Below are 27,639 nucleotides of genomic sequence, written 5' to 3'. Positions count from 1 at the left end.
AAAAATAGAGTTAAGAGAAACACCTTGTGTGGAATGTATTCCAAGGAATTATTTGATTTCATTTTTCACATTATTACCTTTAAATCTCATTTCCCTTTTTTAAAGGAAAAAGAAACTAACAATATCAACTGAAAGCAACATTCTCTCGGATTACTGAAACTAAATGTGTGGAATTACTTGCTTGCTCGTAAAGGCCTACTACATTTTGGAGGAAATGAATCGTTTTGTGCTCAGCTACTAGGAAGTTTAGGGAGAGCCAACTCCAAGTAGTCATTTTCAGCACCATACGATCTGGATTGGAAAAGATTTTAACTGGAGGATTAGATTATGATTTTGCAAATAATGTTGTTAGTTATTAGTTTCCTTGTATGAATGATTATTTTTCATTGTTAATTTGAAGATTCAACCTCATAGTCTCATAGCATATGAACAAATTATTAATGATCTTGAGAGAGAACTGATAATTTTGTCTAAAGAAAGTAACAGAAGGCAGCTCAAGTTTTTGTGCCCTTTGCCTTATGCTCCCTCCTGCTTTCAGTTTTGTGGTGGTGCTGTGGCTGCTTGAACGAATAAGTTTTTGGAGCTATAAAATGGCTCTGTTATAGGTTGTGCCAAATGTGGTATGAGATTATTGGATGAATTTTTTTAAAAACTAAAGCAAATGATTTGCCTTAAATGACAACAGGTTCATAGAGTATTTCATTTTAAAAAAAAAAATTGAACGTTATTATTTGGCAATCAGATGTAGGAGAGCTTACTCAAACAATACTCAGAGAGTAACTTGAAAGAGAGAGGTTGTAGCATTTAACTTCTGTTCAGTAAATAACAGAACTCAACAGTGCATATATCTGACAATAACTTTAACCATAGTGCAACAAATCATTTCGAAACGTCATAAACTTTTGAGTGCTGTGCAAAAGGAGATCTATAAAAAGCTTCCGCTTACAAAAGGTACCAGCGGTGATTGCTTTACAGAGTACATCAATCTCTTGGGTGGTGTCGGCAGCAGCAATGGTAGTTCCTCTTCCTCATCAGAACTAAAATTCCAAACTGAATCCTCTGTTGAATCAGCAAAATCTCGGGAGTACAACAAATGAATCCCGCATTTTGTCACCTCACAAAAATCTACACACCTCCGATCCTCGAGATAGAATTGGATAAAAACTTCATCACTGCAATAATATTCATCCAAACCATCTGAAAACATATTGAAATCGAAACCCAAGAAAACGTGATCCGACCCAATATAACGAGGGCCAGGAGAACCATCAAACCAACCAGTCATGCGGCCATCAGTAACCCGAAAGAGACCATCTTCAGTTTTGAGTATGGATTCACAGCAAACATGAAAACCCCCACCACCATCATGATGGTCTCGAAATGCAACAACAGCACATAGAGCAAAGCCAACAAAGTTATAACTGAACCAATCCAGTGGTAGCTTGAAGATTGCAGAAGATCCCATGCTTTGAAACATAAACCACTCCGGAAGTTCACTACCAGGGAAACAGATCATACCCCTCGGGACTTCACAATGTTGCTGTACCCAAAAAAAAAAAACAATGTGTTAACATTGTTAGCTTTAACATCACACTCCTTTTCTTAGGAAAAATAATAATAATAATAAAATCATTCAAAGATAGAGTTAGAAAGACACCTTTTCAAGTTTTTCCCACCATGCAGTTGCTTCAAGCTGCATTTTCCGTTGAGCATCTTTGATAATTTCTTTGAGCTCATTCTTATCCAATTTAAAACAATTGACAAAATCAAAACACTGTGAATTCCAAGATGTTTGTGTGAAGAGAATTGATAAACCTGATAATGCCTCCAATGATGAGCAACAATGTGCTTCAATATCACTTAGATCACACGGAAGCTCTGGTAAAGATTTAAGCCTCTCACAATAGCTTATCCTCAGCCAATACAAGTGAGACAGGCAAATGATACTTTCTGGTATTCTCTCAAAATTGTTTTTGTCTAGAAATAAAATTCTCAGTGATGACAACTGGCCAAGACATTCAGGTAACTCTGTGATGCTGCAATCAGTTAGTCTTAGATATGTTAGACTGGTCAAGCCAAATGAAATAGGCAACAAGAGCCCCATCTGCTCATGACCCTTGAAGCTCTCAAAAGATAATCTACCCAGATTTTTCAAACAAACAATCGATGAAGGTACTTCTCTTATAGCAATTCCTTCGGCTTTCAGCTCCTTCAAGGCTTCTAAATTTCCAAGTTCGTTAGGTAACCTTTGCAGATTCGAGCAACCTGAGAGATTAAGGCGTTCGAGAGATTTCAACTTACATATTTTGCTCGGGAGCCCTTCAAGCCTCGAGCAATTTCCAAGATTCAATAAGATTAAACTGGATAGGCGCTCAATGGATGAGGGAAGTTCTTGGATTGCAGTTCCATCTAAAGATAACTCCTCTATATTACAAGATAGCTCTGGAAAACTCATGAGATTTGAGCAGCCAGAAAGAATAAGCTTTTTAAGAGATTCCAAATGAGTACTTGTGGAAAGACTCGTTAAACTTCTGCAATGTCCTAGATTTAGGACAATAAGCTTATTCAGATATTGAATAGAAGAGTGAGTCTCGAGCAAACTTGTGCAGCCTTGGAAATTCAGGCTCTCAAGATTTGTTGCCAATGAAAGGTCTGGGATTTTGGTTAGATGCTCTGAGTGACTGAGATTTAAATGTTTTAAGTTGACAAGACGCTGCAAAAATTTATTTCAAAGCAAAAGTATTAGCATATAGGAAATCAATAACTATTTCACAAAAAGACTAATTGCAATATGAATGCTAAGGTATACCTGGACACCCTTCCATAGTTGTTTAATGCTGCTATGAGGCATTTCAAGCGAAACAAGATTCTCTGGATGAATTTTCGAAGACAATGATTTTAATGGACATCCATGCCACTGAAGATACCTCAACTCAGTAGACTCCAATCCTCGAAAATTATGTACCTTATTCACGTTCTCTCCATAGTGTGAGCTATATAACTTAAAAAATCTCAATTTGTGCATATTTGTGAAACTGCGGGCATTCAGGTGTATATCTTCGACTTCAGACATATCCAAAGAGATGCCCTCAATTGATTCAGTTCCCTAATGAAATAATAATAATAATAATTTCGATTAATCTTAAACTACCATAAACTAAATTGATAATGCATATAAGGATATAAAAAACAAGTGATTTACTGGCACAGAATATGCATTCAAACTTTTCTATGCATCACCTATCCACTTACATTTCTTAGGCTTTTTTACTTTTACCATTCTAATTTTTAATGTCATTTTTCTATACGATATTACCATTCTAATTTTTAGTGTCATTTTTCTGTACGATATTACCCTTCTAATTTTTAATATTATTTTTCTATACAATATTCTCCAACAAAATGCTAAACTAATCTGGCATAAATGAAATAGACTTAAGTAGTAGTCACTTCAGTGCTCACCATATTTTTTGTTAAAACATTGTAGATATCCTCATGATGCCACAATCGACTGCGCTTTCCAGGATCTTTGATGGATTCTTGTCTGACAATTTCCCTGCCCATTTCTTGTAGCAAATCATGCATCATTATCGTGTTATTGGATATAATCATGAGACACTTATCAACAAGAACACTTATTCCTATTTCAGATGAGAAGCCACAGCCATCTAAGAATCTTATTACACAATCTTTGTCTTCTCCTTTAAAGAAACATGCAATATCTAGAAATATATTTTGTTCCTCGTCATCCAATCCATCATAACTTACTTTTAGCACTCTTTGGATATCCACATGAGGGATTCGTTTCATTTTATTCATTGCACTTTCCCAATCTTGTATTCTCCTTCCACATAGGAAGCGCCCGAAAACCTTAATAGCCAATGGAACTCCTTTAGCGTACTTTATAATTTTGTTTGACAGCTCCATATAATCTGCATTGGGATGGTTTTTTCCAAAGGCATATCGACTAAAAAGCATAAGAGCATCATCATCAAATAATTCTTTGACCTCGTATATTGTATCCACTCCACAATTTCTGAGAACTTGTTTATCTCTAGCTGTTATTACAAGTCGACTCCCTGGCATTAACCAACCCTTATCTCCAATTAGGAATTCCATTTGTTCAGAAGTAGATACATCATCAAAAACAATTAGAACCTTCTTGCGGCTAAGCCTTTTGCTTCTAAAGTTGAGGCCAATATTCCGACATACTATTGAAACATTTCCATCCTCTAATATTGCAGAAAGGAGTGTTTGTCGCAAGTGAGCTAGTCCTCCAGATTTTTCAGATTCCTCTCTAACATTTTGAATAAAGTAAGAACCATCAAAATGAGTCGAGATCTTGCTGAAAATAGCACTAGCAATTGTTGTCTTGCCTATACCACCAATGCCCCAAATACCAAGACTGTAAACTTCTTTCGACCCAGTACTTAGTAAAGATTCAATTACCCTTATGCTTGATTCTACACCAACCAGCCTTTCTTTGCAATCACTTGGAAATATATCATTTAATCTCTTCAAAACATCTTTGACCAGTTCCTCTATGAGTACAGATTCAGGCCTAAGAAATATTGAAAGCAAATAGAAAGTTCAGATAAATTAATAGAAAGTGAAAAAAAAAAAAATAGAGAAAGGCAATATATGTTAGGTTCCAAAGGGATAACAAATGGAAGTTTCACAAGATAATTACCTACCGTTAACATATATAGTTTAATATATATGTCAATTGTATGAATCATCTGTTTTAATGTCATTTACTATCTACAGACATGTGGATAACAATTATTCAGTACAATATAACTAAATTTCTTATGCTTTTATCCATTGATTCTGTATCATATATAGCTTTTGGTAGTAAATCCTGATTTTACAAAAGCTTCGGTAGTTTTAAGGGAATTTTCCCATACGTCAAAAACTTATCCCAACTTCTCAAATATGCAATCCTAAGCACATCATTCTGTAAAACTGAGCACAGATAACATTTTTTTAATCAATTTGCAACCACTTCCACAAGGATTTTATTTCTATCCATCAATTAAAGTTAAGGATATTTTTGTCTCAAAAGCATACATTGACAGTTGCTTTGCCATATTCATTTTATGCAAAGCCATACGGGAACAGTTGCTTTGCTATATTTATTTTATGCAGACAGTAGAGTATTCCATGAGGAGAGATTACCTGACAGTATTAGAATCAAAGCCAGAAATATTGGCAGCTTCCCTCAGTGCAATCCTGATTTTACAAATATAGCTTTTGGTAGTAAATCCTGATTTTACAAAAGCTTAGGTAGTTTTAACGGAATTTTCCCATACATCAAAAAATTATCCCAAATTCTCAAATATGCAATCCTAAGCACACATTCTGTAAAACTGAGCACAGTTAACATTTTTTTAATCAACTCACAACCATTTCCATAAGGATTTTATTTCTATCAATCAATTAAAGTTAAAGATATTTTTTTCTTCAAACCCATACGTGGACAGTTGCTTCGCTACATTGAGTTTATGCAGACAGTAGGGTATTCTTTGAGAAGAGATTACCTAACAGTATTAGAATCAAGGCCAGAAATATTGGCAGCTTCCCTCAGTGCAATCCTCCATGTTCGCAGCTTGTCTACCCTCCCCACAAATCGTCCTTCAAGCATTGAAAATTCATCCCCAAAAATCCCAGTTTGGTTTCTTACATTTGATGGCTCAACATGATAAAAAACTGGTATAACAATTTGTCCATATTTGTCTTTGCATTCCAGGATCTTCACAAGTTCTTCAAGGCACCATCCGGAAGAAGCATACCCTTTAGAGAAAATGACCACCGAAATCTTTGATCTTTCAATTGCATCCAAGAGAGACGGGGAAATGTCCTCTCCTCTAATAAGTTGGTTATCAATGAAAGTTTCAATCTTTTTCCGGCACAAAGCTGCGTAAAGATGGCTGGTGAAGTTGTCTCGGGTATCCTCACCTCTAAAACTAAGAAAAACATCGTATTTCACTTGAGGAAGAGTAGCGGTGGGAGAGAATGAAGAGGAAGCCATCGTGCTCAAACTGATCAGAGACTGCGTGTGGATCTGATGTCTTAACATATTTCATCTATCTTTCTTAGATTTAAGCTAACAAGAAAACAATATAATATTTCTATGCTTGCCATTTAACTTCTTTTTTCACTTTAGTCTTCGTCCATTTCTCAAAAGATACCTTGATCGGCAGCAATGTTGACTTTGAGTTAAACAATAAAAATTACCCAAAAAAAAAAAATTGAATTCATGTATCTTGCTTCCAGAATGACCAAATGAAAAACAGGGAAATTATATAAAGGATAGCCAAACAGGTCTTAACAACTAGCTTAATCAATCTTCAAATTGAAAAAAATAAATAAGATAAAACTACTAGCTTAATTATATATTCCAAATTCAGGCTCCATTGACTTGACTTTTGGGAGAATGAGTAATTTATTTTCTTCTTAACAAGTCATAATTCAGCCAAATTAAGTAATATGAGCCAAATACATGTATAAACACATGCATTCAATCAATTAAAATTTGAACATGTAATAAAAACTTTAGCACTTGAACACAGAGAAATATGAACTCACCAGCTGGAAGACGACCCATAATTTGACCAATATCTCTGCCAACAGGAAGCGCGATTATCTGATTTCATTAGTGATTGAAAGTAAAATCAAACAAAACGTTTTCACAATTTAATTATTAAATTTATAGAAAGTTTCATCTAGACCCCGGTATTTTTATATTTCTTTCATTGAAACCCTGACTTGACTTTTGCTCAAGTTCTTTAAGGTATCTTTGAATGAATTTGTTGAGGACTCGCTGAAGATTTGGTTGAATGAGCTTTGTTGCTTGGGTTTGCTTGATGAGTTGCAACTCAAGCGTTGCCCCTTTTTTTTTTAATAGGCAAACAAAGTTGTTTCTTGTACATCATCAGTATATTTCAAAGAGATAAACAAATTGATATCCATTTTTTTTAAGGAATATTTTACAATTACAGAATTCCTTTATTCTATTCAAGTAAGTGATAAATTAAAAATAAAAAAATATTAATAAAATATATTTTGTCTTGTAAAAACAATCAAATAGTTTAACAAGGATTTCATAATATGTAAAAAGAGATCATTGTAAAATTGACATACACTATCAAAATCTATCTCTAATTAAAGAATGAATTAAGAGAGCAAACGAGTCTCATCATAATAACCTAAAGAAACTACAACATACTAGAGATTATAACCGGTTATAGAATGTAAGTATTATAATATGAAACTTATACTAATTTAAGATTAATTCAAAATTCTGCTCTCGCTAATATTTGTAAAAAAATTTATCTCTACCCATATTTATGTGAGAGAAAATAATTGTAAGAGGGAAAACATGAACTTGTGTACTTAACCCCATCACTAAATCAAAGCTTTCGTTTTTGCTGGTGTAAACTTTTTGAATCGTGAGGAACTATTGGCATTTTGGCCCCATCAGTGATTTTTGGTAAATTAATAGATAATTGGTGAAATTTTTCTTTTGCTTTATATTAAAGGAAAAGAAAATTATTTTTAGTATAAAAACCCGAATTAGGAAATGACTAACTAATGAGTGAGGTGAAAACGGGGAGCGTGCGTTACACGCCCCGCATGTTTGTTGAAAACGGCAACGTTGAAATCATGAAAATAAAAACTAGCCGTTGGAGACCAAAATACAGACAACAGGAATCTACGCCGACCCATAACGTTCGAAATATTTTTCAAAAAACAATCACCATCAAACCGACACCGTTTTATGCCATCCACATTCTGTTTTAAACCAAACCCACAGGAATCTGCTTCTCATCTCTCGCTCTCTCGCAAACACTCTCTGAAGAAGAAGAGAAGATCAATAAAACCCTAATTCGTTCTCTTCTTCTTCTTCTTCTTCTTCTTCTTCTTCTTCTTCTCATTGTCACTGCAATTGAGCAATCCGACAGCGTTTTCTTGCCCTTTCTTGATCTGGGTTATTGAGTTTTCTTTGTTTGAATCAAGAAACAAAGAAGAAAGAAAAAGAATACAAAAGGTATGGCTACAGTTAACGGTTACCAAGGCAATACTCCGGTGGCCGCTTCGACAACGGCAACAGCACCGAAACAGCCCGTCAACACTTTAAAGACTGTGGATACGCAATCTGTGCTTAAAAGGTACTTTTTTCTTTGGTTCTCTTTGTTATGATTTGAATTGGGTTTTTGTTAAATGTCACTTTATTTTCACTTGAGTAATTATCTGATAATTTTTTCTCTTATTCTCATGTTTATTTAACAGGCTGCAATCTGAATTGATGGCCTTAATGGTGAGCACAGCAACCTCCTATTTAGTTACCCTAAATAATTCCCCTAATTTTCTGTTTGGATGCCAAGAAAACTGACAAGGAAAACATCAAAAATATAGTCTTGGACCTCAATTTGTCTTAGCTAGTACATGGTTTCTACGTCCTTTTTTGCTTTCTTTGATAATAGATGAGTTGACTGACAAAAATTTTCTTTTTGAATGCTAGGAAAATTTATTGATTTTCAATAACATAAGAGGAAATGTTCAGTTTCAATCCCAGGAATTTTCTTACCTGTGAGCCAATTAAACAGTAGACAATTAAAAAAATATAAAAAAGAGTCTGAATATGTTTTTTTCTTAAGCTAAAATAGGATTTCTAATTTTTTTCCTCTTTTTTTTTTATTTGTTTTTTCTTAAGCTAAAATTGGGTTTCTAATTTTTTTCCTCTTCTTTTTGATTTACTTATATAGATGAGTGGGGATTCTGGGATATCTGCATTCCCGGAGGAGGATAACATATTCTGCTGGAAAGGTACGATCCAGGGCAGCAAAGACACTGTTTTCGAAGGAACTGAATACAGGCTTTCCCTTTCATTTCCCAATGATTACCCCTTCAAGCCTCCTAAAGTGAAGTTCGAAACCGGCTGCTTCCACCCCAATGTTGATATCTACGGCAATATTTGCTTGGACATTCTCCAGGTACCCTTTGCTTTGCAGCAATTATCTCTTTCAAGATTATGGAATGTGCTTTTGAGTTGATTTGATCTGATTTGATTTATACAGGATAAATGGTCATCAGCTTATGATGTGAGAACCATTCTGCTATCGATCCAGTCTCTGCTTGGAGGTATAAATTTTCCTTCTAGGAATTAGCTGAGATAAGGCTTTTTGTGATCTTTTGGATGTTAATTTCTTAATTGATTGTTTCTCTTTGTGCTGTGTATTATTTCAGAACCAAACATTAGCTCTCCTCTAAACAGCCAGGCAGCACAACTTTGGAGCAATCAAGAAGGTAATATAATATGCAATCTGGATCATCCTTTCTCTTTATCCAACAGCATATACCTTTTTGGTTGCTTTTGTATGTCTGAACAAGGTTTTTCAATGATCTTGCAGAATATAGGAAGATGGTTGAGAAGCTGTACAAGCCTCCAAGTGCATAATTCTGAGAAGATTTGAAGGAATTAGAAGAGGGGTGTGAAAAAGGGATTGATACAAGATCTTTTTCTTTCTTTCTGTAAGAGAGGATTAAATGAAATTTTCTTTCAGTTTGGTTCATTCTTTCTTTGTTTCTTTGTAGATTTAAAGAGCCCTTATTTTCTCCTTTATGAATTGATTTTATTTTAGACACTTTATCTTTCCAAGCTCTCATATTCTTGGATTACCAGAAAAAGAAACACAGAATATTAAAAAAATTTAAAAAAAATGATGGAATATGCAGAATGTAGTGAATGAAGCCTAAAAGTAAGCAGACAACCCAAAAACACCCAATATCTAGCAGTAGAAGTGATGAGTATTGATAACTTCACATTGATGTACAATTATTGTCACGTTTGGCATTGGCTAACACTATTAGTGGCTCTGTGTTTAACAAAATAATAGAGGCGCATTGTACATAGAATTAATGCATTTGAATTGTTTTATTTTGTATATCAAATTTAAATAATTAATAATATTAAATTTAATATAATTAACAATATAAAACTTTAAAATATTAATAAGTCTAAATTATATTAATTTTTATAAATATTTATATAATAAAATATAATATAATATTAATTCAATATATCGTAATGTAATATACTACAATACAATACAATACAGTGTGTAAAACACCCCCTGAGATCATAAAATTATCTTTGTAAGAATTAGGAACCTAATAGGTGTCAACATTATGCAAAACATTCTAACTTTTCCATCAAAAAGGAAAAAAAAAATGGCAAAACTTTCTAATTAGGACTGCTCTCATTACTCTGGCCATTCTTCATGATGTAAATCCTCTTTCAAAATTACGCATATGTTTCAAAACATTAGTTGGAACATAAAAGTGAAAGTCTACGCAAGTGTCTTAAATATTCCATGCTCTTCTGACTATTGCTTTGGTGATGTCAACTGCCTCACGTTGTACTTTGCCAATTCCTTGTACTTCTCAACAACTCCGATCATGCACACGGTCTAACAAAAATTAAAGAAAAGTGAATCAGGTTCATCATCAAAGAATGCAAATTTCAACAAAGAGAAATATGCATTAAAAAAAAAAGGCAGAACCAAGATCTGGATGCATAATAAAAAGGAGCTGGAGGATTTGATGACGGAACAAACATATAAATTATTTGTCCTATTATTGAACCCACAAAAGATGCAACAAGATGAAATATTTCCCAATTACCTCGTCACTGTGAAGGTTTAGAAAAAAATAAAGGAGAAACTCCTCTCGTATACTTTTTTCTTGCAAGTCTAATAATCCTTGACAGAACATCATATCAACAAAGAGGATCCAATTGGAAAAAAACAAAGAAGTGAATATAGAGTGACGAGAGAACTATTCAAGCATATTCACACTAGTACTTAGCATGAATATGACAACTTTCTTACCTTGACGATTTCAACTACAATTGTCTTGTCAGGATTGCTAAGATCAACTTTATGAGGTGCAGGAACAGATTTTGCAACGGCATTTATTATTTTCATCCTGTCAATACCACTATTTGCACGAGCCTCATACAATACAGCAAACTGCAGAGAACAAGTGAAAAGTTTACAGGCCATTGCAACAGTTATAACTGAAAACCCATGGTGTGACCAATAGGTGGAACTAGAATTAGTGTTCCAAAGTCCTTTGAGATTCTCCTAACTTCAATTTTCCATTATATTCCCCAACTTTCATTTTCCTTTATACTTGAAGGAGGGGGTTTACCTGAGACGACCTAAGATGAAAACTCCGATAAGTGAGTAAATGAATACTATTATGTTTGCCATTATTCCACCATTAAGTATCAAAAAGGGCTTCCTTCAAAAGGAAAAAGTATCAAAGGAGGCCTAAAATACTTTCTAATAAGGACAAGCTCTTGAAAACTATTACTCATATTGATAAAATGACGAATATAAAAGTAATTTTGAGTTGTAAAAGTATATGTTGCAACTCATGGAAAGATGTTTCTTTGGCAGATTAACCTTAAGAAAATTTAGCAAGCATGTTGGAGGAACATCACAACATCATTACCATATACAGAAAGATAAGAAATGATTAGACTGATAAAAGATCGCACCTTTTGAGGGCTTTGAGTTTCCAATGGAAAATACTGTGCCACAAGAGGTTTAATTGCTCTTGAAATTTCCTCTTCAGAAGTATAGCATGCCAATTCAATGGGTAGCACCCTTAAGATGGACCTTCGGACAAAGATACAAAGGGTACACAATTTAGTTCCAGTCACCATTAGATGTTTATTAAGTGCAAGTTCACGATATTCTAAAGTATAAGAGAGAGTAATGCATGAACCTTGATATTGGTTTCCTTGTCGATGCAACAGATGTCATCATATGTTGTACAATATCTTTGGGACTGGGGTCCCCATCTATTTTTCGCATTTGAACGACAGCAACACCGTTACAGCCAGAGTCAAGGTTTATAAAGCGCCTCTGTTGAAACCAATATATATATATATAATGTCAGTTCGGAGAAAAAAGAAATCATATTTCCCCAGTCCCCACCAACTTCAAAATGTATACATGTATAATAAGTAAATATTCCCAATTTGTCTTTGGTAGATTGACTATAATAAGTACATATATATGAATCAGTTCAAAGATTTAAACTCCAGGTACCAAAGATAAGATGACTACAATGTTGCAGCACTTTTTGATGCCTCATCCATCACAAATCATTTGGTGGAATTATCGAATTTGTCTCTTTTGATGTGGAACCCATCAAATTTACTTCATGAATAAAATATGATCATTTTCATATTTATATTCTAAGCAATAAAATAAGTCATTAACTTAAATGGAAAGTTTATTATATTATTAGTGCATATCTAGTATGACTAGATCCACCTAAATAAACGTCTAGGGTTAATTAATTGATGGTATGTTTCACACCAAGTGCTCTTTTAAAAATTCTGAATATCATAGGATGAACTAATTGAATAATTTCATCATTTCTTATGGCAGCATAGAGGTTGGTTACAATTAAACATTCTTTGAGGTTGTGAAAGAATATATAAGTATAGAAGTGTCTGCATCTGTATACACCTTATTGCTCTTCCTGTAAAATTTAGTATCGAACACCATATTAGAGCTTGAATATAGTTGTGGCCCTTACCCGTATTGTCTTAAGCTTAGAGGTTAAGTGCTAACTCAAAAAACATGTTGTTTGTTCATCTTGTTTCACAACCCCGTTTGTGAATTATGAACACTTCCAAAAATCAAAACCAGAGAACCTAAATTTAGAGTTCAATTACAGCCAGTCTTTTGCATAAAATACTTCTAAACGAAAACATACCAACTAAAATCGCCGGAAAAGGCACACACACAAGCAGATGTGTATTTGCACCAGTGTATTAGTTTGACATATATTTGAAATCTATAGAAACTCAAAGCGCATAATAAGGAGAAAAATAAGAAGGAATGTCAAAACTGAAACTAATAGACACTCATAATTAACCAAAATCATATTCCTGCAGATAGGAAAAACAGAAGGGAAGGTAAAATAATTCACTCACCTTATTCTTGTCTCCAAGCTCTTTAAGCTCAGCTTCAATTAGCTTATCGATGGACTGCTCCTCCACTTTGTCATTATTCACAGATTTCGATGCACCTGCTTCTAGACACTGTTTCTTGGCTGGTGGCTCTTCAGCTTCATTTGTTTGACTTTCATGATTTTTATCATCCTCTTTATTTTCAGCAGTCACTGCCTCCATTTCTTTTCCACTGCACACTTTTTCTGCATCATGAGGATCAGTCTTCTTATTAGTTAAACTTTCATGACTTCGATCATCATCTTTACAAGTGTCTGAATGTTTCCCTTCCCCCTTTTGATCTTCTCCACCCTCCTTGTCCTTCCCCTCCCCCTCTACTGCCTCCTCCTTCTCCCCGACATCATTATCGTTGTCATCTTCATCGTCACTTGATGATGCAAATACAATCTTTTTATTCAAAGGTTTATTTGGGATCCCAGCAGGTTTCACACCAGTACCCTTCCCGTGGACCAGCTCTTCATAGAACTGTAAAGCAAACAAAAACAGCAGTTCAATTAAAAAAACAACCTGGAAAAAGAACAACCTGGAAAATGGAATACATTATTAAGTATTTTGGCCTTTCCCGTATGTAAAGTATAACAATAAAAGATCTATGCTATCAAGTTTAACGTTTTAACTCCTTTATAAGCAACAGAAATCATAAGGGGAAGAAAACCAAAACACAATGAATTTTAGGCCAATAGTAAATGGGGTATCTAGTAGAACCTACCAGGATCATCAAGTACGATAAGAATTATTAAAAACAAAGGGTCAAGGAGACCCTTTTACCCTCGTGCCTCAGATTCACACTGCAGACGCTTTACTGAAATTTTTTAGTGGATTTTAGAGACTCCAAAATTTGGCACAACTTTACTCCAAAGTCTATTTCACACAGCCAACAGTCAATTAAAAAAAATCAAATATTTTCCTTTTTACCTATTAAGAAAATTTGGAGGACCCAAAAAAAAAAAAATAAACAACTACCAAACCATGGTCCTTTTCTATAAAAATTTGAACTCTACCCATCTTCAAACAGAGTTTTCTAGTTTCAAGAAATTAACAAGATTTTTTTCCTCTTTCTAACATTAAGAACATCAATACTGAAGGAATCGATCATCAGCTGTATATACAGAGGAATAAATCATCACCTCGTAGGCGAAAGTCATTCAAAATATGACTGGATCTGGATTTGATACTCTGGTGTTTAAAACTATAATTATTGCAAAAAACAAAATCCAAAAATAAGAAAAAATATCAGCCTACCATCTCTGATTTGAGTGTAATAAAAAGTTAACAGATGGCTTTGCATCCATCTACAACTCCTGACTTAATCATGAAGTAAGAAACCTATATGCAATATTACTCCACTTCCTTCAAGAATCTACCACATTATAAGTGCAAAATTTCATCTACTTAGGTCTAAAAATTGTTTCTGCTCAAACAAATGGGGTGCAAAGAACTTCCATCATATAAAGAGGCATCTATTTGTCTCAGATCTTCCCCTTCAATTGGACACAACAATCTTAGTTTCTTTAACAATGAATGTGTTTGCTAAGAGTAGACAGGTCCTGGAACACTAATGACTCAGAGACTTCAGAAGTATATAATAGATGTAAAAGAGTTTTAAGAGAAGAGGAAATAAGTGATGGAAACTCATTTCCTTGACAACCAAATTTGAGGGATTTACCTTGACAAAGCATAAAATTACACAGAAAAAAAATTTGTGAGAGTTTTTGCAACACACTAACTGAGGTCATAATCTCAGAGACACTGGATATATAACTTTTAAGTATAACACACAATATTGCAGTGACCAATCAAAAAGACTACTAAAACGGCAAACACCAAGCTAAGGCTCTGTTTGGGGCTGCCGTCAACAGCTTTAGCTTTTAAGCTACAGTTCTAAAATGCTTGGTAAATATTTGCATCAATGGTTAAGAAGTTAAAGTGACTTCACTCCACAGTTGTTTGATGAAATTTAAATATGAAACCTTATTATTAATTTAAATATGAAACCTTATTATTTTGTCAAAATTATTAATTCACAGCGCCATAATACCAAATGGAGCCTAAGTAAAGTAAGCAGATTGTTTACTTATTTCTGCAATATATGTATATATCATGACAGTCAAATTCCCAAGACTGGACCAAACAAACAAAATATTCAAGTAAAATATACCCAACAAAAAAATGAACGAACAAAACAAAGCAAGAGAATTTGAACTTGGAAATAAGAAACAAAAATACCCAGATGAAAAATAAGCGAAAGAAATAAGAAAAGATACAGAATCAAGAACGTATATGGCTTCGTGGGAAGCTTGGCGTTCTCTGCCACCATCACAAGTGATGAAGAAGCCTTGAATTCCAGGCCTTAAAGGGTATGCCCCTTTCTTCTTCACGGGTCTGTTATGAGGAAGAAATTGCCTTCTCTTCTTGCCCTTGTCAGCCGCCATTGGAGTTTGAAGCAAGCTTGAAGCACGCAGTGTCGTTCGATTGGTCGAAGGATTTTTATTTTATGTAACTGTCTTTCAGAACGAGCTCCCTTGAGGTTTTGTGAAGTAAAAGACAATTAATTGTCAGTCCCTAAACTGTAACTGTTTATTACATTTTTTCATAAATTTGTTAACTTATTCACATAAGTCCCTGACTACAGTAAGAGCGGTGTAAAACTACATGAGAGCCTCTAATGGTCTTAAATTTTAGACATTATAGCCAATCTTAGTAAGTGGATCGACGCAGAATCATAGAAAAACTAATTAAATTTTTTTAAATATTTAATCAAATTAATATACCAATTTTTTTTTAATTACAATTACTATATTACTGATATTCTACAATCAAAAACCTAAATTTTTACTATTATTACTACATTACCGGCTTGAGCAGCATAAGAAAAATAACTTAAAAATTAGACTAGTTAAAGAATTTTTTTTTTCAAGGATCAAATTCTACCATCTTCAATAATAATTCTTAAATAATTGTTCATGATATAGTTTAGGGATATTTTAATAATTTAAATTAATAAAATCTATGATAATTAAAATAATCGAAACCCCGAGCATGAAATGGCATGAATAATACTCGCTAATAAGTCGTGCAAGGGCTATTGAAAATTAAGCATGGCATAAGCCAAAATTAAGCATGCCAAACCAATATGGCATGACATGATTTGTAACTCTATCCTTAACCTCTCGTAACCGCGGACTGCGAGTTTAGTGGTGGACACAAAGCCTCTCCATACGTTGAGGGTACAAGTTTGAGTTTTCATAAGCTACTAAAAGAGTGGAGATAGCTACTCACTTTATCTAAAAACTTAGATGATAAACGCTATCTGATTATCTAACATCACAAATTTACCACCTTGGATTGATTAAATACCAAATTCAAGTTTAAATATATTCTAAAATCACACAAATCTCATCCATTTATAATTTATTAGTTCAATTACATAATGTAAATGTCCAAAACCCAATTTATATCCATTAAAAACAAATCCTAACATCAATTTTGATATTTGATTAGCCAAAATGTGAAACTTAATATTACGAGTAATGTTAGGGATCTCATCTGTTGAATCCCAACTTAAGAAATATTAATTCTATCAGTTATTAGGTTCACTATTTAATATATGAATGACACGTAACAGTTGAGACTCAATTATTAGGATCTCTAATATTGTTCTAATATTAAAAATCAATCAAAATTAAATCTATTATCTAAAAGAAAACATAACAAAAACATTTAAAACTATATATTTGCTCCCCAATCTTCACAATTAAGCTACTTTCTTTTAAAGCTTTGGTTTTCTTAAGACGTGTTAGTTGAAATACTGATAAAATTATAAAAGCAGTGAAGTAAGGCTATAAAGTTTTTCCTGCATAATATTTTATATTAGTCATTTTACCCCTAATTGTTTGATTGTATGGCTACAATAGTGCGAGTTCCTACGATCATTTATCCAAATTTTTTAATAGAGATAAATAAATAACCCGCGATCCTTTCTTTTCAACTGTATTTCCATTTTACATAGCTCCTCAGCTTCTAGATAATTATGTTATCGACAATTTGTAGGTTGTATCTTAAATAATATGTTGCATACATTGGTTATCATGTATAAGGTATTTTATTATTCGTTATTTCAATTTAAAATTTAATAAATAAACCCTTATCTGAAATCGTACTAGAAATTGAAGAAAAAAAAAAAAAAGCAATGTCGATTGGTTAGAAAATGAAAAAAAAAAAATGTGTGGTGCTCGTTAACTAGCACCAAGCTAAATAAGTGACAATTATTAATTTCAATTCACATCTTTAATCGTTTGAAGTTCATTTTATAAATTTTAGTAATTTCACATACTTTTTCAATAATCAACAAGCCTGAGAAAATCAATGAAATGTTTTGTATTAACTCCATCTTTCTAAAGCAAACTCTGTTCATGACTGCATTTTTACGGCTTTTTATAGAAATTAGAAAAAGAAAAATTGATAGACTTAGTATTTGTGTCCACAAGCCGTTGCATACAAATGTTGGAGGAAACTAACGGTAAATATATCATTATGGACAATTATCCACCGATTTTTTTTTTGTGTTTTTTTTTTAAATATAAATTATTATTTTTTACTGAATTTCACTTGAAGTTATATTTTCTTGTACTAGTCTACTTCCGCCTACATTCTGTTATAACCTTGATGACATTATTAAAGTAAAATTGTCATTTCCCCAGCACATCATGTTACATTTTCTTCCACCTGGGTTCAATGGCCAGCTTTCCTCTATTCCTCCCACCAATCTTCCTTCCTCACTACCTCTTCAAATATACCGAGCTTTTGGATCTTTGCAACTAATTGAGAATCTTGAATATGTTACATGGTGCTGGCTTGATATTCGATTTGTATTTGGCAGTCATGGAGATGATTTATAAGGAAGTTTATTGCTAATCAATGGTGATGGAAATGTTAGAAAAAATAATCGCAATGAGTTTAACAAATAAAACCAGTAGGTAATTTAATTGCAGCAAAACAACAACTGAAAACGAAACGAAACGAAAGCTTGTAACACAGTGTCCTTAAAACAAATTTACCACCTACTGAAGTGCTTTAGGTTTGCTTGTAACTATTTCCCAGGATACAACGGGCACGAATTTTCCATCAAGTACAGACAGATAATTCCGGCGAACCACAACAGCGGCAAACTCGATCAGAAAACAAGACGAAAGAAGGAGGAAAGAAAAATTGTAAGTGCTCTGTGTGCTGGTTTCAGTATATGTAAAAACAGAAGAGGAAGGTGCCTTTTTATACTCATGTGGGTACGTAACAACAGCATAAAAATTAAATTTTGGAATTCAATATATGCAATTTAATTGTTGTAACAGCCATTGAATTTAAACAATTCAATTCAAAAATTGAATTGCATAACAGTCCAAAAATAATTGTGAAGCTGTTACAAATCTTTTGAATTCAAAAGATGTGAAACTGTTACAAAAAAATTTAAAAGGAAATTAAAAAATTGACATGCAAGCTTGGGTGATTTTGGGCTAACATTTGCTTACGCACACGAGTTCAACTAAATCAGTCATGGATTCGCAACTCCTTGCGCATGCGCGTGTAGAGAGATCATTTATCCTAAAAATTCTTGTTTATGCATAGTTAAGTGTTTATATATAAACACTAATCCCTCTTCTTTTCGCATGTGGGATAAGCCTCATTTCCTTTCAAATTTCCAACTTCAAGGATGAATTTTGAGAGACAATTTCTCATTTACCCAAACACCATTTTGAGAAAATAAAAATACACTTTTGAAGTATTAACGGAGTAGAATCCGAACCTCACAAGATTTTCCACTTTCGCAAAATGGGACCCACTCAAAATAGCATATTGATATACTATATTTTCAACGGGAAATGCAGCTGGTGAAGGAGACTTCTGCCACAACGTTGTCCACTGTCGGGATGGCGTCGGATTGCGAGTATTCAGAGATGAAAAGGAAGGGACAGATGGTTTATGACAAAGGGCCGGCGGTTTACTGCCTGACAATTATCAGCATTGTGGTGATGTGGCAGCTTTGCTTCATGGGTACAGCAGGGATAGTGTTCTTGACGTCGTCGTTGACAGAAGGCATCTACATGAGGACGATTTTGGCCATGAATGTTATCGGAGGGTTATGGTTTACGGCGACAGCTTTAGCAGTGTTGAGGCTGTTTCAACTGTGCTTTGTGCTAGGGGCCTTTGCTCTTGTGTGTATAGCATGTAATTTCATAGAAGTCCTAGAAATTGAAGAAGACATTGAAGTATGTTAAGTCAAAACATGTGAATAAATTAAAAGGTTCGTTCCCTCAAATAGATTGGGGGAGAATTAGCTCAAAGAAATTAATTTTATCGGAGAAAGATGAAAATTGAAACTATAATATTAAAGTTGACTTTTTTGGCATTTATTTAGGATAAAATTTTAATTTTACTTTTGGGGGCAAAAAATTATTTGCCTAGTTTTCCGTTAGTTATTTTAACTGTGTGTATATGGAAGTGGACTGGTATAAGAAAATGTAACTTCAAACGTGGAATTGTGATATAAAAAATAAAATATGTATTTTTTAAAAAGTATGAAAAAATAAATGGTCGGTAGATAATTTTCCTATAATTATTTTTGTGTGAGCTAAAATTTCAACCAGATAAGGGCTTCCTTTTTATGAAATTGAAGGTTTGCTGCCAATGATTGTCGGTATTTTAATGGTCGTAATTCATTCAAATAGAAGAGAGTTTTGAATGCTTTTCTAGGTACTACGTGACTTATAGATTATGTTTATTCTCCGACTATTGTTATTGGATATTATATTATTTTTACTATTTTTAAAATTGTTATTTTATGGACTAAAACAATATAACCGTGCATGTCTTTTATATAAGAAAAGTGTCAAAACCACTTAATAATATCAGTTAAATTTGATTATAGTGTGAAATTTAAAATCTTACATTGGATTTATAGTGTATTTACTTCTTAGATTAGGAAATGAGAATGATTTTCACTCCTCATTGATAATGTTTACTGGCTAAAAACATCAAAGAATGAGAATGGATTTTGGATAGGACCCATAAATTTGGGAATGAAGAATGCAAATCACATTCTCATGGAGAGGTGAGAATGAAAATGGGAAATAAATTAACACTTTTATCCCTAAAGGAAATTAAATATTCCTTTTTACCCATTTAAATAATAATAATAATAATTTAAAGAGGAATAAATTTAAACTTTATATTTGTCCTTTTATATAGGTATAAAATTCTAACAGAATTCTAATTGCTTAAATGAAAATGAATATGTTCAAATGTTCGTAAACAATGTTATAATACTTTGTTTTGTTAGTTACAACTTTCTAATTGCATGTTTATTTTTCTTAAAAATGTTTACTTATTTGTTTTGTTAGTGAAAAATATATAATTTTAACTAAAGACATTTTAGTAACTTATAACAATCTATTCTAATTCATATTCTCGTGCATTCCAATTCTATCTCATTCCAATTCCTACTTATTCCAATTCGGGGGAAATAAACGCACCATCAGTTTTATTCGATTACAATATGAAATCTACTTTTCAACTTTAAATTTATACTATATATAAGATTGAGTGGATTCAATGAATGAATATATGACAATAAAAAAAAAAGATCATTACTTTTATTTAAGGGAAAATATATTTTAATCCAACAGTCCAAGAAGAAAGATTGAAAATTTGTTAAGTTACTAAAGATCTGCGATTCGATCCTCATTTACATAAGTAGGGAATGGATTAGTTGATAGAGATAGGAAGTCTCAAGCCCTAAACACCAACCTTTATCCCACTATTATCAGTTGAACTCAGATGACCACAAGCGCATTGAGCATTCGTGTTTAATTGAGTTATGCTCAATGGGCTTACATATATATTATATTATATTATATTATACAAATGTATATATTAATGTCTTAATTCTTTGTATGATATTGAACAATTTATTTGTACTTATCCAAGCTTATACGAGTCATCACTGGTAGCCACCACTAGAACATTTGAAAGTGCCCAAGGCTTCGATCTTTCCTTTTCATTGCCTACAATATGCTTTGATCAGCAACCACCATCAAAGTTTTTTAAGGACTCTATTAATAGACGTTGACCTTATATTCTCCACCGAACTCATAAGATGAGGTCAATGATCAACTGCCCATTATAGTGATAGGTGGATAAAGAAATAAGATAGGTCCAATTTTTTTTTTTTTTTTAAATTTTTTTGGGAACTAGTATGGTACGATTATGACTTTGTTTAGGGATACACTGAGTCTATGTTGTAAAATCAATGTGATACATTATCATATTCAAATGATATTGTATGCTTTTATCATATTTTAATGATATTGTTAGCTTTATAGGTATTTCGCGTCCTTATAAGATTCATTCAATCTAATAATAATGCACAGAACTTAAGTGCATTAACATACATATAGAATGCATTCAATTCCTTATATTTCACTAAATCGCATTGCATTAAAATATTATTTTTTTAACTAACTCATATTTTACTGCAATTTTTCATTGCATTACACTGCATTAAAAAAGTAGTTAATACAATAAAAAATACCTAAAGTAACCCTCGCGTATAAATAATATTATTTTATATAATATAATTCACATTATACCAAATATGATATTATATTACAACTTAATGTAATGTATCTTAATGCATCACGTCATAATGTGATATAACTAATACAATATAATGTAATATAACATGCCAAACGCACCTATAATGTATTTCGTTCCACAAAGTTAAAACGCAGATTTTGAGGCTAATTACCTCAGTTAAACTCTAATTTAACATTATTGCAAGCCTTAACAAGCTTCAAATCTCCATTATAAAATGACATACAATACATCCAAGGGTTCCACTCAAGGCATCATATCGTGAAAAAAAGAAATAAATAAAAATTAAAAATATTAAAATTTTCATTTTTCTGGTAAGGCAAAGAACAATAATTTTCACATTGCCAATGCTAGCTTCACTGTACAATGACTTCAAAAGAATTTTGAAAAAAAAAAAAAACATAAGGATACAATGAGGGAAACTTGAGAAAGATTAACTAAGAGACGGACCTTTCCTTTATATATATGAAACAGATAAAATGAATTCTACATTTACAGGGGCTATATTTATATATAGATAATCATATATATATATTTATAGCGGCTGTACGGTATCCACACTATAGGATGAATGCGAGGCGGCTAAAAGGGCTGCTCCAATGCCTGATCCGTCTTCTGTAACCTTAAGTATGACATGTTGGGCAATATCGTCACCTAAAATGTCAGTCAAGGCTTCGTGCAAGTACTCTCTGAATAATGTATAGCTTGAATACAAACCCCCTTCGATTGCAACAACCGTTCTTCTCATTCGAATATCACTCCTACTTCGCCCACTACTAATACCACCACTCCCGTCCCGCCCAATCTTCTTCAAGATCCCAACAATACCAGCTGCAGCTAATCTAGCAGCTCTGCGTGTTACTACGTCACATATTTTTACAATGAGCTTCCGGACCTTTAAAGGTACGTCTGGAATCTGAAAAACACAAGATAAAGCAAACAAAACAAGGATTGCATCAACCAAGTGATCCCATTGACCCAAAAAAAAAAAAAAAAATCATTTGATGGACGAAAAGCCCAAGCGAAGAAACAAGTGACTCATCTACCTCGAGAACATCATTCAAGATTCTTGCTACTTCTGTCAACTCTGGGGAGTCATCTTCATGCATAGCTGCCATCAACGGTGTCCTGCAAATCAGCAAGTGATACATTATCTGTCTGTTGACAGTTTTGTAAAGCTCATAGTCCTATATTGAGCAAGCAGATGGTATTTAACAAATATATCATATTTTACAACTACCACACTGCACATTACAACTTTGGACCCCTTATTCATGATGGAAAAAAAAAATGCAATAATGTCCATGCATCACAGATCCATTTGCATCATGAAACTGGCCAAATGTAACTAATGGAACCCTACCCCAAGAAACAACCCCAACAAGCATCAATTAAGAAATGCATGCTTATTGGGATGCAAGAATGTGTCTATGTTCATAAACGAGGGAGAGAGAGAGAGAGAGCAAATTAAATATCAAAAGAATACCTCAAGATGAAGGGCATTGATAACCTGGAAGAAGCAGGTCCAAAGATATCAGACTCCTCTGACATCCTGAGAATCACTCTCCTAACGATATCACCCAAATACATTCCCGATATCATTTTCTCAAAACCCTACAGCAAAAACCTAACAAGTTAGAGCTGCTCCTTCAATTATTATCAAACAACAAAAAGTGAATATAAGGCAAAAAAATCCTCACCTGATCATTTGGATTAGGACTTTCTGCATCTAAATCAATATCATATGAAGTTCTAGGCAAATGAGATGACCAGAAATTACCCCATTCCATATTGACAACCTAATCAAGCAAAAGAGACTCAATGTAAGCGTGGGATAATATCTGACACATAAAAATTGATCACACCCTCAAATAAAGCAAGGAGATAATGTCTGACTAAGACAAAAGAAAGGATACCATGCCTCCAGAGGTCGTAAGAAGTCCCTGACACTTGATAATCGCATCTGTCCGTTCCAAATAGCATGCATTAGTGCCCGTTCCAATTATCACTGCAGCAACAGTGTCCTCATCATGATAATGCCCAAGAGCTAAAGTCCCGACAGTATCATTTACCTGCTTGGCAACAAATAAATTTGGGGAAAAAAAAAGTATTCTCAACAACTCATTTTCATAACCCAAACAAATAAAAGGTGACTTTCCCACAGCTTCAATTCCATCTCAAGCATCATTTTCTAGAGGGATAGATTATAGTAAGCCAAAAGACATTATCTTCAGTTCACTAATGAAACAAAGATAAATCGTGTAAAATGTCCAGGGTCAATCTTGGATCCCCACTAATTGCGTTTTAGACTAAAACTTCATTGGTGTAAGTATACTCAACTATAGTAATCAGCCATAACCCATACGAGAAGGTGTGATAACTGCAAACCAAATTAATGAAATTACAACATAACCAATAGCTATGAACTTTATTCCACTCATAATTAATCCCAACTATTATGTAAAAGCTTCCCAACAAGACACTGCAAATATTTTAATAGGCCAACTTTATCCTGAAAGGTCTACAAGAATTTCATATATGGTCATAACAAATAGCTCAAGCCCCTAAACATACTAAAATTTATTATTGAATCCAACACACCAACTATTTCCTTCTGCCACAATGATAGATCTTTTAATTCTTATTACATTGTGATGCTTGGTCTCAGAAACCAAAGAAACCATAAACGGATAAGACTACACACTTGACAAATAGAAGAGACAAGATCCATATATGCATTATGTATTTTGAAAGATGTGGATATAACCACTAGAGTGGTCTCAATATAAAAGTTATCACTTTAGATTTTGGATATGATCAAGGGACCTCAATTCTATATCATGCAAATTAGTAATCCTTGCTGTTTTCGAAGTAATATGGAAGTGAAAATGTAATTTTTCCGGTCTTTGTAATAAATTTGCTTATAGTTTTCATCCCTAGATGTTACATTTAGCCTCTTTACGTTTGCTACCTTTCTTAGAGTCGCTTTGTTAAATTACAACCACAAGAGCATCAGCCTAACTCAATTCAACAACTTGTTGATTTGACCTCATAAAATGACATGAAAAGTACATAAAAGCATAGGAAAAACTAAAGCGACAAATTCAAGACACTAAAGCATACTTAGGACAGATACCAATATCCATTTTTTATTCTAATGCCCCTAAAAATTGGAACTTGCATGCGGACTTAACTCACAACTGAATAGCCAAGTTAATTACAGACAAGGACAAAGTACTCACCAGTGCAGCTACCCGCATATCTAAGCCTCTCTTGTCCAGAGCTCGTTGTAAGCTTTCAGCGACTTCTTGTCCAACCTACAATGAATTGCTCCATATGTGTCAAGGCTAATATATAAAAAGGGCACCTGCAGTTATGAAGGGCAGATTTGAACTATGTTCACCTTCTGACAAACATAGTTCACATCCACACTTTATAAGTTGCGTCTGTCCAAAGTCTAACCAACCAAACAAGTCAGCATAGAGAAATTTCAAACGAAAAAATGCACAACTAACCATGCTTTCAATTGCAAATCCTTTGGTCCATTTGATTAGAATCCCTGATGACACAGACGTCTGTTTGACGGGGAAAGAGAATGTAAATCCAAGTTCTCTTCTTCTGATTGGAGGAGGCTCAGAACCATTTCCTTCTTTTTCAACAAATTGCTGCAACGCTGAAGCTATAAAATCAAAGAGATCCTGCAAGCATTTAAACCAACTAACATCTGTTAACATCAGAGCATAAAAGATTTCAAAAGCTTGACAAAATAAGTGAATATACGAGGCAAATATATTCACCTCACTTGTGCCAGTCATCAATTCTGGGGGAATGGGTTGTCGTTCCACATCTGATGATAGAATAGAGGACCTTTGACCTCCTAACTGGACCCTTAAGACCCTAAAATTAGTACCCCCAAGATCAAGAGCATAATAAATTCCTTTCTCACTCCTGTTAACAGATCAACTGTTAATTCACCAGAATAACCTATGGACACATTAAATCAATAAATGACCACATAAAATTACACAAATCAAAATATTAATCTCATCAAAAAGAAGTTTAATAATGTTAGAATACTATTTTGTCTTCTTAGGGTGATATAATTTTCAATACAAGTTTTTACCTAACATAGCTCAATCATAAGGTAAGGAGAAACACTACTTGGCAACAGTAGTATGCTCACTGTAGCCATTATTTTCCAATCATGCCCAAAACTGAAGCAACATGAATGCATACAGAGCATGTATATTTCTAAACAAATCTATCATTCAATTGCTAAATTACATCTACAGTTGAAGATCTTAGGATAGAGAGTAGCTAGCACTAACATAGCCTTACCAAATAGGGATTCACTAAGTTTTAATTAAAAAAATTAAAAAGTAAACAAGATATTACAGATTCCATTCAGAGTCTCTTCAAGTAACAAAACCTCATATCCCCATGGGAGAGAGAACTTAGAGAAACCACTTCAGGAACCTAACCACAGTACCATCATGCAAATAGTTCGACCACAATAAAAGAACTGAACAGGAAAAAGTATAGCTTTGAAAAAAAAAATTCCCTACTCACAATGTGGAATGTCAAAAGAACAGATAGCATTATATTAACGTAGATAATCATAAAGTGAAAATCTTTACATCAATGCCAATTCCAGAAACTCTGTAGATATCTCCTAAAAGAATGTAGCCAAAAAAAAAATACATATACATAAATTTTTTTTTTTTAAAAAAAAAAACTAGTTAAAGCGAAAGGGAGTTACAGCAAGACCAAAAAATGATATCAAAACCGAAGTGGGAATGGCAACGAATCATTAACTTAGCAGTTAAATGAGACAACCCACATCCAAAAAGTTCAAATAACAACGGAATGGAAAAACAGACATAGAAACAAATAAAAACAAGCACCCACAAACAAAGGTGTATGATCAATATTCTTGATAATAGAAGAATTTTGAATTTTCGACATGACATATAATATTTCAGAGGAAGGGATTGTTTTGATATACCCAGTAGGAAGGTTATCAACAAAAGTGAGCAACATTTTGAGCTTAGAGCCACCTTCAGAAGCCAAGCCAGCATGCATCTCAACAGCCATAGCATCAACAACTTGCCTTAATCTTGAAACAGTAGTCTCACAACCTTCTTCCAACTCTCTCAAAACACCCATCACTCTCTTCCACTTCCTCCTGCTCTTCACTCTTTTACCCACCACCACTCCCGCCACCACACACGCCGCCACCGCCACCCCAACCGCCGCCACCGCTACCACCCCTCTTCGCCCCATACTCTCTTTCTGCCAAATATATTATTATTATGATCATATATCAAATACCCATATAATAGTAATAAATAAATAATCTGTTTATCAGTTGGTTGATCAATTAGGCCAACTAAAAACGACCCAGTTTTGCAATGAACCGTCTGTTTTATCTGTGTCTCTGTGCATAAATACAAACTATGAAGAAACCCCAGAAAAGATCATTGATAAAAATTCAATCTTGTTTGGGATTTTTTTTTTAGTGAAATTTTGATTGTAAATAACCTGTTCGATGAAATGCTTAACAGAGAGTTTTTAATGATTTTATTAAAATTTTAAAAGAGAAAAAAAAAATAAAAGAGAGAAAGAACGAAAGAAACAAAGAGGAAATGAGAGAGTTTCTTCTTAACAAGTTGTAGCGTTGGAAAGCGAACTCTACGGTACTTATAGGGCAACTGAATTTACGGGTTTGCCCTTAGAAAAGCTAATTAATGGCAGATTTGTTAAGAGAATCTTTGGATTTTCCTTTTTTTTAAAAATTTACTGGGGTTATTGCCTTAACGGGGATTTTGACTTTGGGGATGTAGTTGGGTTTGGGATTTGCCACTAGATTTGGTGGATATTACGGTCTTGCCACGGACAACCTTTATATAGAAGTCGGTTACCTTAAAATCGTGTTTGAA

At 33.5% G+C, this 27,639-nt stretch overlaps 5 protein-coding genes across 7 annotated transcripts; 2 read left to right on the top strand and 3 right to left on the bottom strand.

Annotated features, from left to right (window-relative positions):
• Positions 1-797: 797 nt before the first annotated feature.
• LOC18053141 (disease resistance-like protein DSC1) lies at positions 798-6,243 on the bottom strand. Its single transcript, XM_024191815.1, has 5 exons — positions 5,541-6,243; positions 3,463-4,561; positions 2,810-3,106; positions 1,658-2,713; positions 798-1,540 (listed from the first exon to the last, which is right to left on the bottom strand). Exons 1-5 carry the CDS (start codon positions 6,077-6,079, stop codon positions 926-928), a joined length of 3,606 nt encoding a protein of 1,201 aa, XP_024047583.1. The 5' UTR covers positions 6,080-6,243; the 3' UTR covers positions 798-925.
• A 1,571-nt stretch (positions 6,244-7,814) lies between these two features.
• On the top strand, positions 7,815-9,664 carry LOC18053140 (ubiquitin-conjugating enzyme E2 20). The gene is made up of 6 exons (XM_006446143.2): positions 7,815-8,171; positions 8,293-8,320; positions 8,769-8,996; positions 9,081-9,144; positions 9,250-9,309; positions 9,414-9,664. Exons 1-6 carry the CDS (start codon positions 8,053-8,055, stop codon positions 9,458-9,460), a joined length of 546 nt encoding a protein of 181 aa, XP_006446206.1. The 5' UTR covers positions 7,815-8,052; the 3' UTR covers positions 9,461-9,664.
• Positions 9,665-10,239: 575 nt separating this feature from the next.
• Positions 10,240-15,544, bottom strand: LOC18050514 (THUMP domain-containing protein 1). 3 transcript variants are annotated; one of them, XM_006446142.2, is made up of 6 exons: positions 15,319-15,544; positions 13,019-13,519; positions 11,797-11,936; positions 11,567-11,687; positions 10,893-11,033; positions 10,240-10,472 (listed from the first exon to the last, which is right to left on the bottom strand). In XM_006446142.2, the coding sequence occupies exons 1-6, from the start codon at positions 15,484-15,486 to the stop codon at positions 10,389-10,391; spliced, it is 1,155 nt and encodes a 384-aa protein (XP_006446205.1). In that variant the 5' UTR covers positions 15,487-15,544; the 3' UTR covers positions 10,240-10,388. The 3 variants fall into 3 exon arrangements, with proteins under 3 accessions (XP_006446205.1, XP_024047789.1, XP_006446204.1); XM_024192021.1 differs by lacking the exon at positions 15,319-15,544 and adding an exon at positions 14,297-14,712; XM_006446141.2 differs by lacking the exon at positions 10,893-11,033.
• A 3,386-nt stretch (positions 15,545-18,930) lies between these two features.
• Positions 18,931-19,326, top strand: LOC112100852 (probable purine permease 4). The gene has a single exon (XM_024190701.1). It carries the CDS (start codon positions 18,931-18,933, stop codon positions 19,324-19,326), a length of 396 nt encoding a protein of 131 aa, XP_024046469.1.
• A 2,807-nt stretch (positions 19,327-22,133) lies between these two features.
• Positions 22,134-27,311, bottom strand: LOC18050513 (hexokinase-3). The gene is made up of 9 exons (XM_006446140.2): positions 26,706-27,311; positions 25,498-25,648; positions 25,216-25,398; positions 24,943-25,017; positions 23,617-23,772; positions 23,401-23,499; positions 23,187-23,314; positions 22,747-22,828; positions 22,134-22,616 (listed from the first exon to the last, which is right to left on the bottom strand). Exons 1-9 carry the CDS (start codon positions 26,981-26,983, stop codon positions 22,236-22,238), a joined length of 1,533 nt encoding a protein of 510 aa, XP_006446203.1. The 5' UTR covers positions 26,984-27,311; the 3' UTR covers positions 22,134-22,235.
• Between the last annotated feature and the right edge of the window lie 328 nt (positions 27,312-27,639).

The sequence above is a fragment of the Citrus clementina genome, unplaced genomic scaffold (genome assembly GCF_000493195.1).
Source record: "Citrus clementina cultivar Clemenules unplaced genomic scaffold, Citrus_clementina_v1.0 scaffold_2, whole genome shotgun sequence".
NCBI lineage: Eukaryota > Viridiplantae > Streptophyta > Magnoliopsida > Sapindales > Rutaceae > Citrus > Citrus x clementina.
Note: the sequence above shows the minus strand (reverse complement) of the source record. Positions and strands in the feature narration are given on the sequence as shown.

Bases quoted from the DNA above. Each gene is read 5' to 3' on its own strand.
- LOC18053141 (XM_024191815.1), bottom strand. From the start codon at position 6,079: ATGTTAAGACATCAGATCCACACGCAGTCTCTGATCAGTTTGAGCACG. The intron at 3,107-3,462 runs GTGAGCACTGAA...TTATTTCATTAG, and splicing joins ATGTTTTAACAAAAAATATG to GGAACTGAATCAATTGAGGG. The intron at 1,541-1,657 runs GTGTCTTTCTAA...TTTTGGGTACAG, and splicing joins GGTGGGAAAAACTTGAAAAG to CAACATTGTGAAGTCCCGAG.
- LOC18053140 (XM_006446143.2), top strand. From the start codon at position 8,053: ATGGCTACAGTTAACGGTTACCAAGGCAATACTCCGGTGGCCGCTTCG. The intron at 8,321-8,768 runs GTGAGCACAGCA...TTACTTATATAG, and splicing joins CTGAATTGATGGCCTTAATG to ATGAGTGGGGATTCTGGGAT. The intron at 9,145-9,249 runs GTATAAATTTTC...GTATTATTTCAG, and splicing joins GATCCAGTCTCTGCTTGGAG to AACCAAACATTAGCTCTCCT.
- LOC18050514 (XM_006446142.2), bottom strand. From the start codon at position 15,486: ATGGCGGCTGACAAGGGCAAGAAGAGAAGGCAATTTCTTCCTCATAAC. The intron at 13,520-15,318 runs GTATCTTTTCTT...TTTGCTTTACAG, and splicing joins CCATATACGTTCTTGATTCT to TTCTATGAAGAGCTGGTCCA. The intron at 11,688-11,796 runs GTTCATGCATTA...CTTTGTCCGAAG, and splicing joins ACAAGGAAACCAATATCAAG to GTCCATCTTAAGGGTGCTAC.
- LOC112100852 (XM_024190701.1), top strand. From the start codon at position 18,931: ATGCAGCTGGTGAAGGAGACTTCTGCCACAACGTTGTCCACTGTCGGG.
- LOC18050513 (XM_006446140.2), bottom strand. From the start codon at position 26,983: ATGGGGCGAAGAGGGGTGGTAGCGGTGGCGGCGGTTGGGGTGGCGGTG. The intron at 22,829-23,186 runs GTATTCTTTTGA...GCTGATTTGCAG, and splicing joins TCAATGCCCTTCATCTTGAG to GACACCGTTGATGGCAGCTA. The intron at 22,617-22,746 runs GTAGATGAGTCA...TGTGTTTTTCAG, and splicing joins TCTTGAATGATGTTCTCGAG to ATTCCAGACGTACCTTTAAA.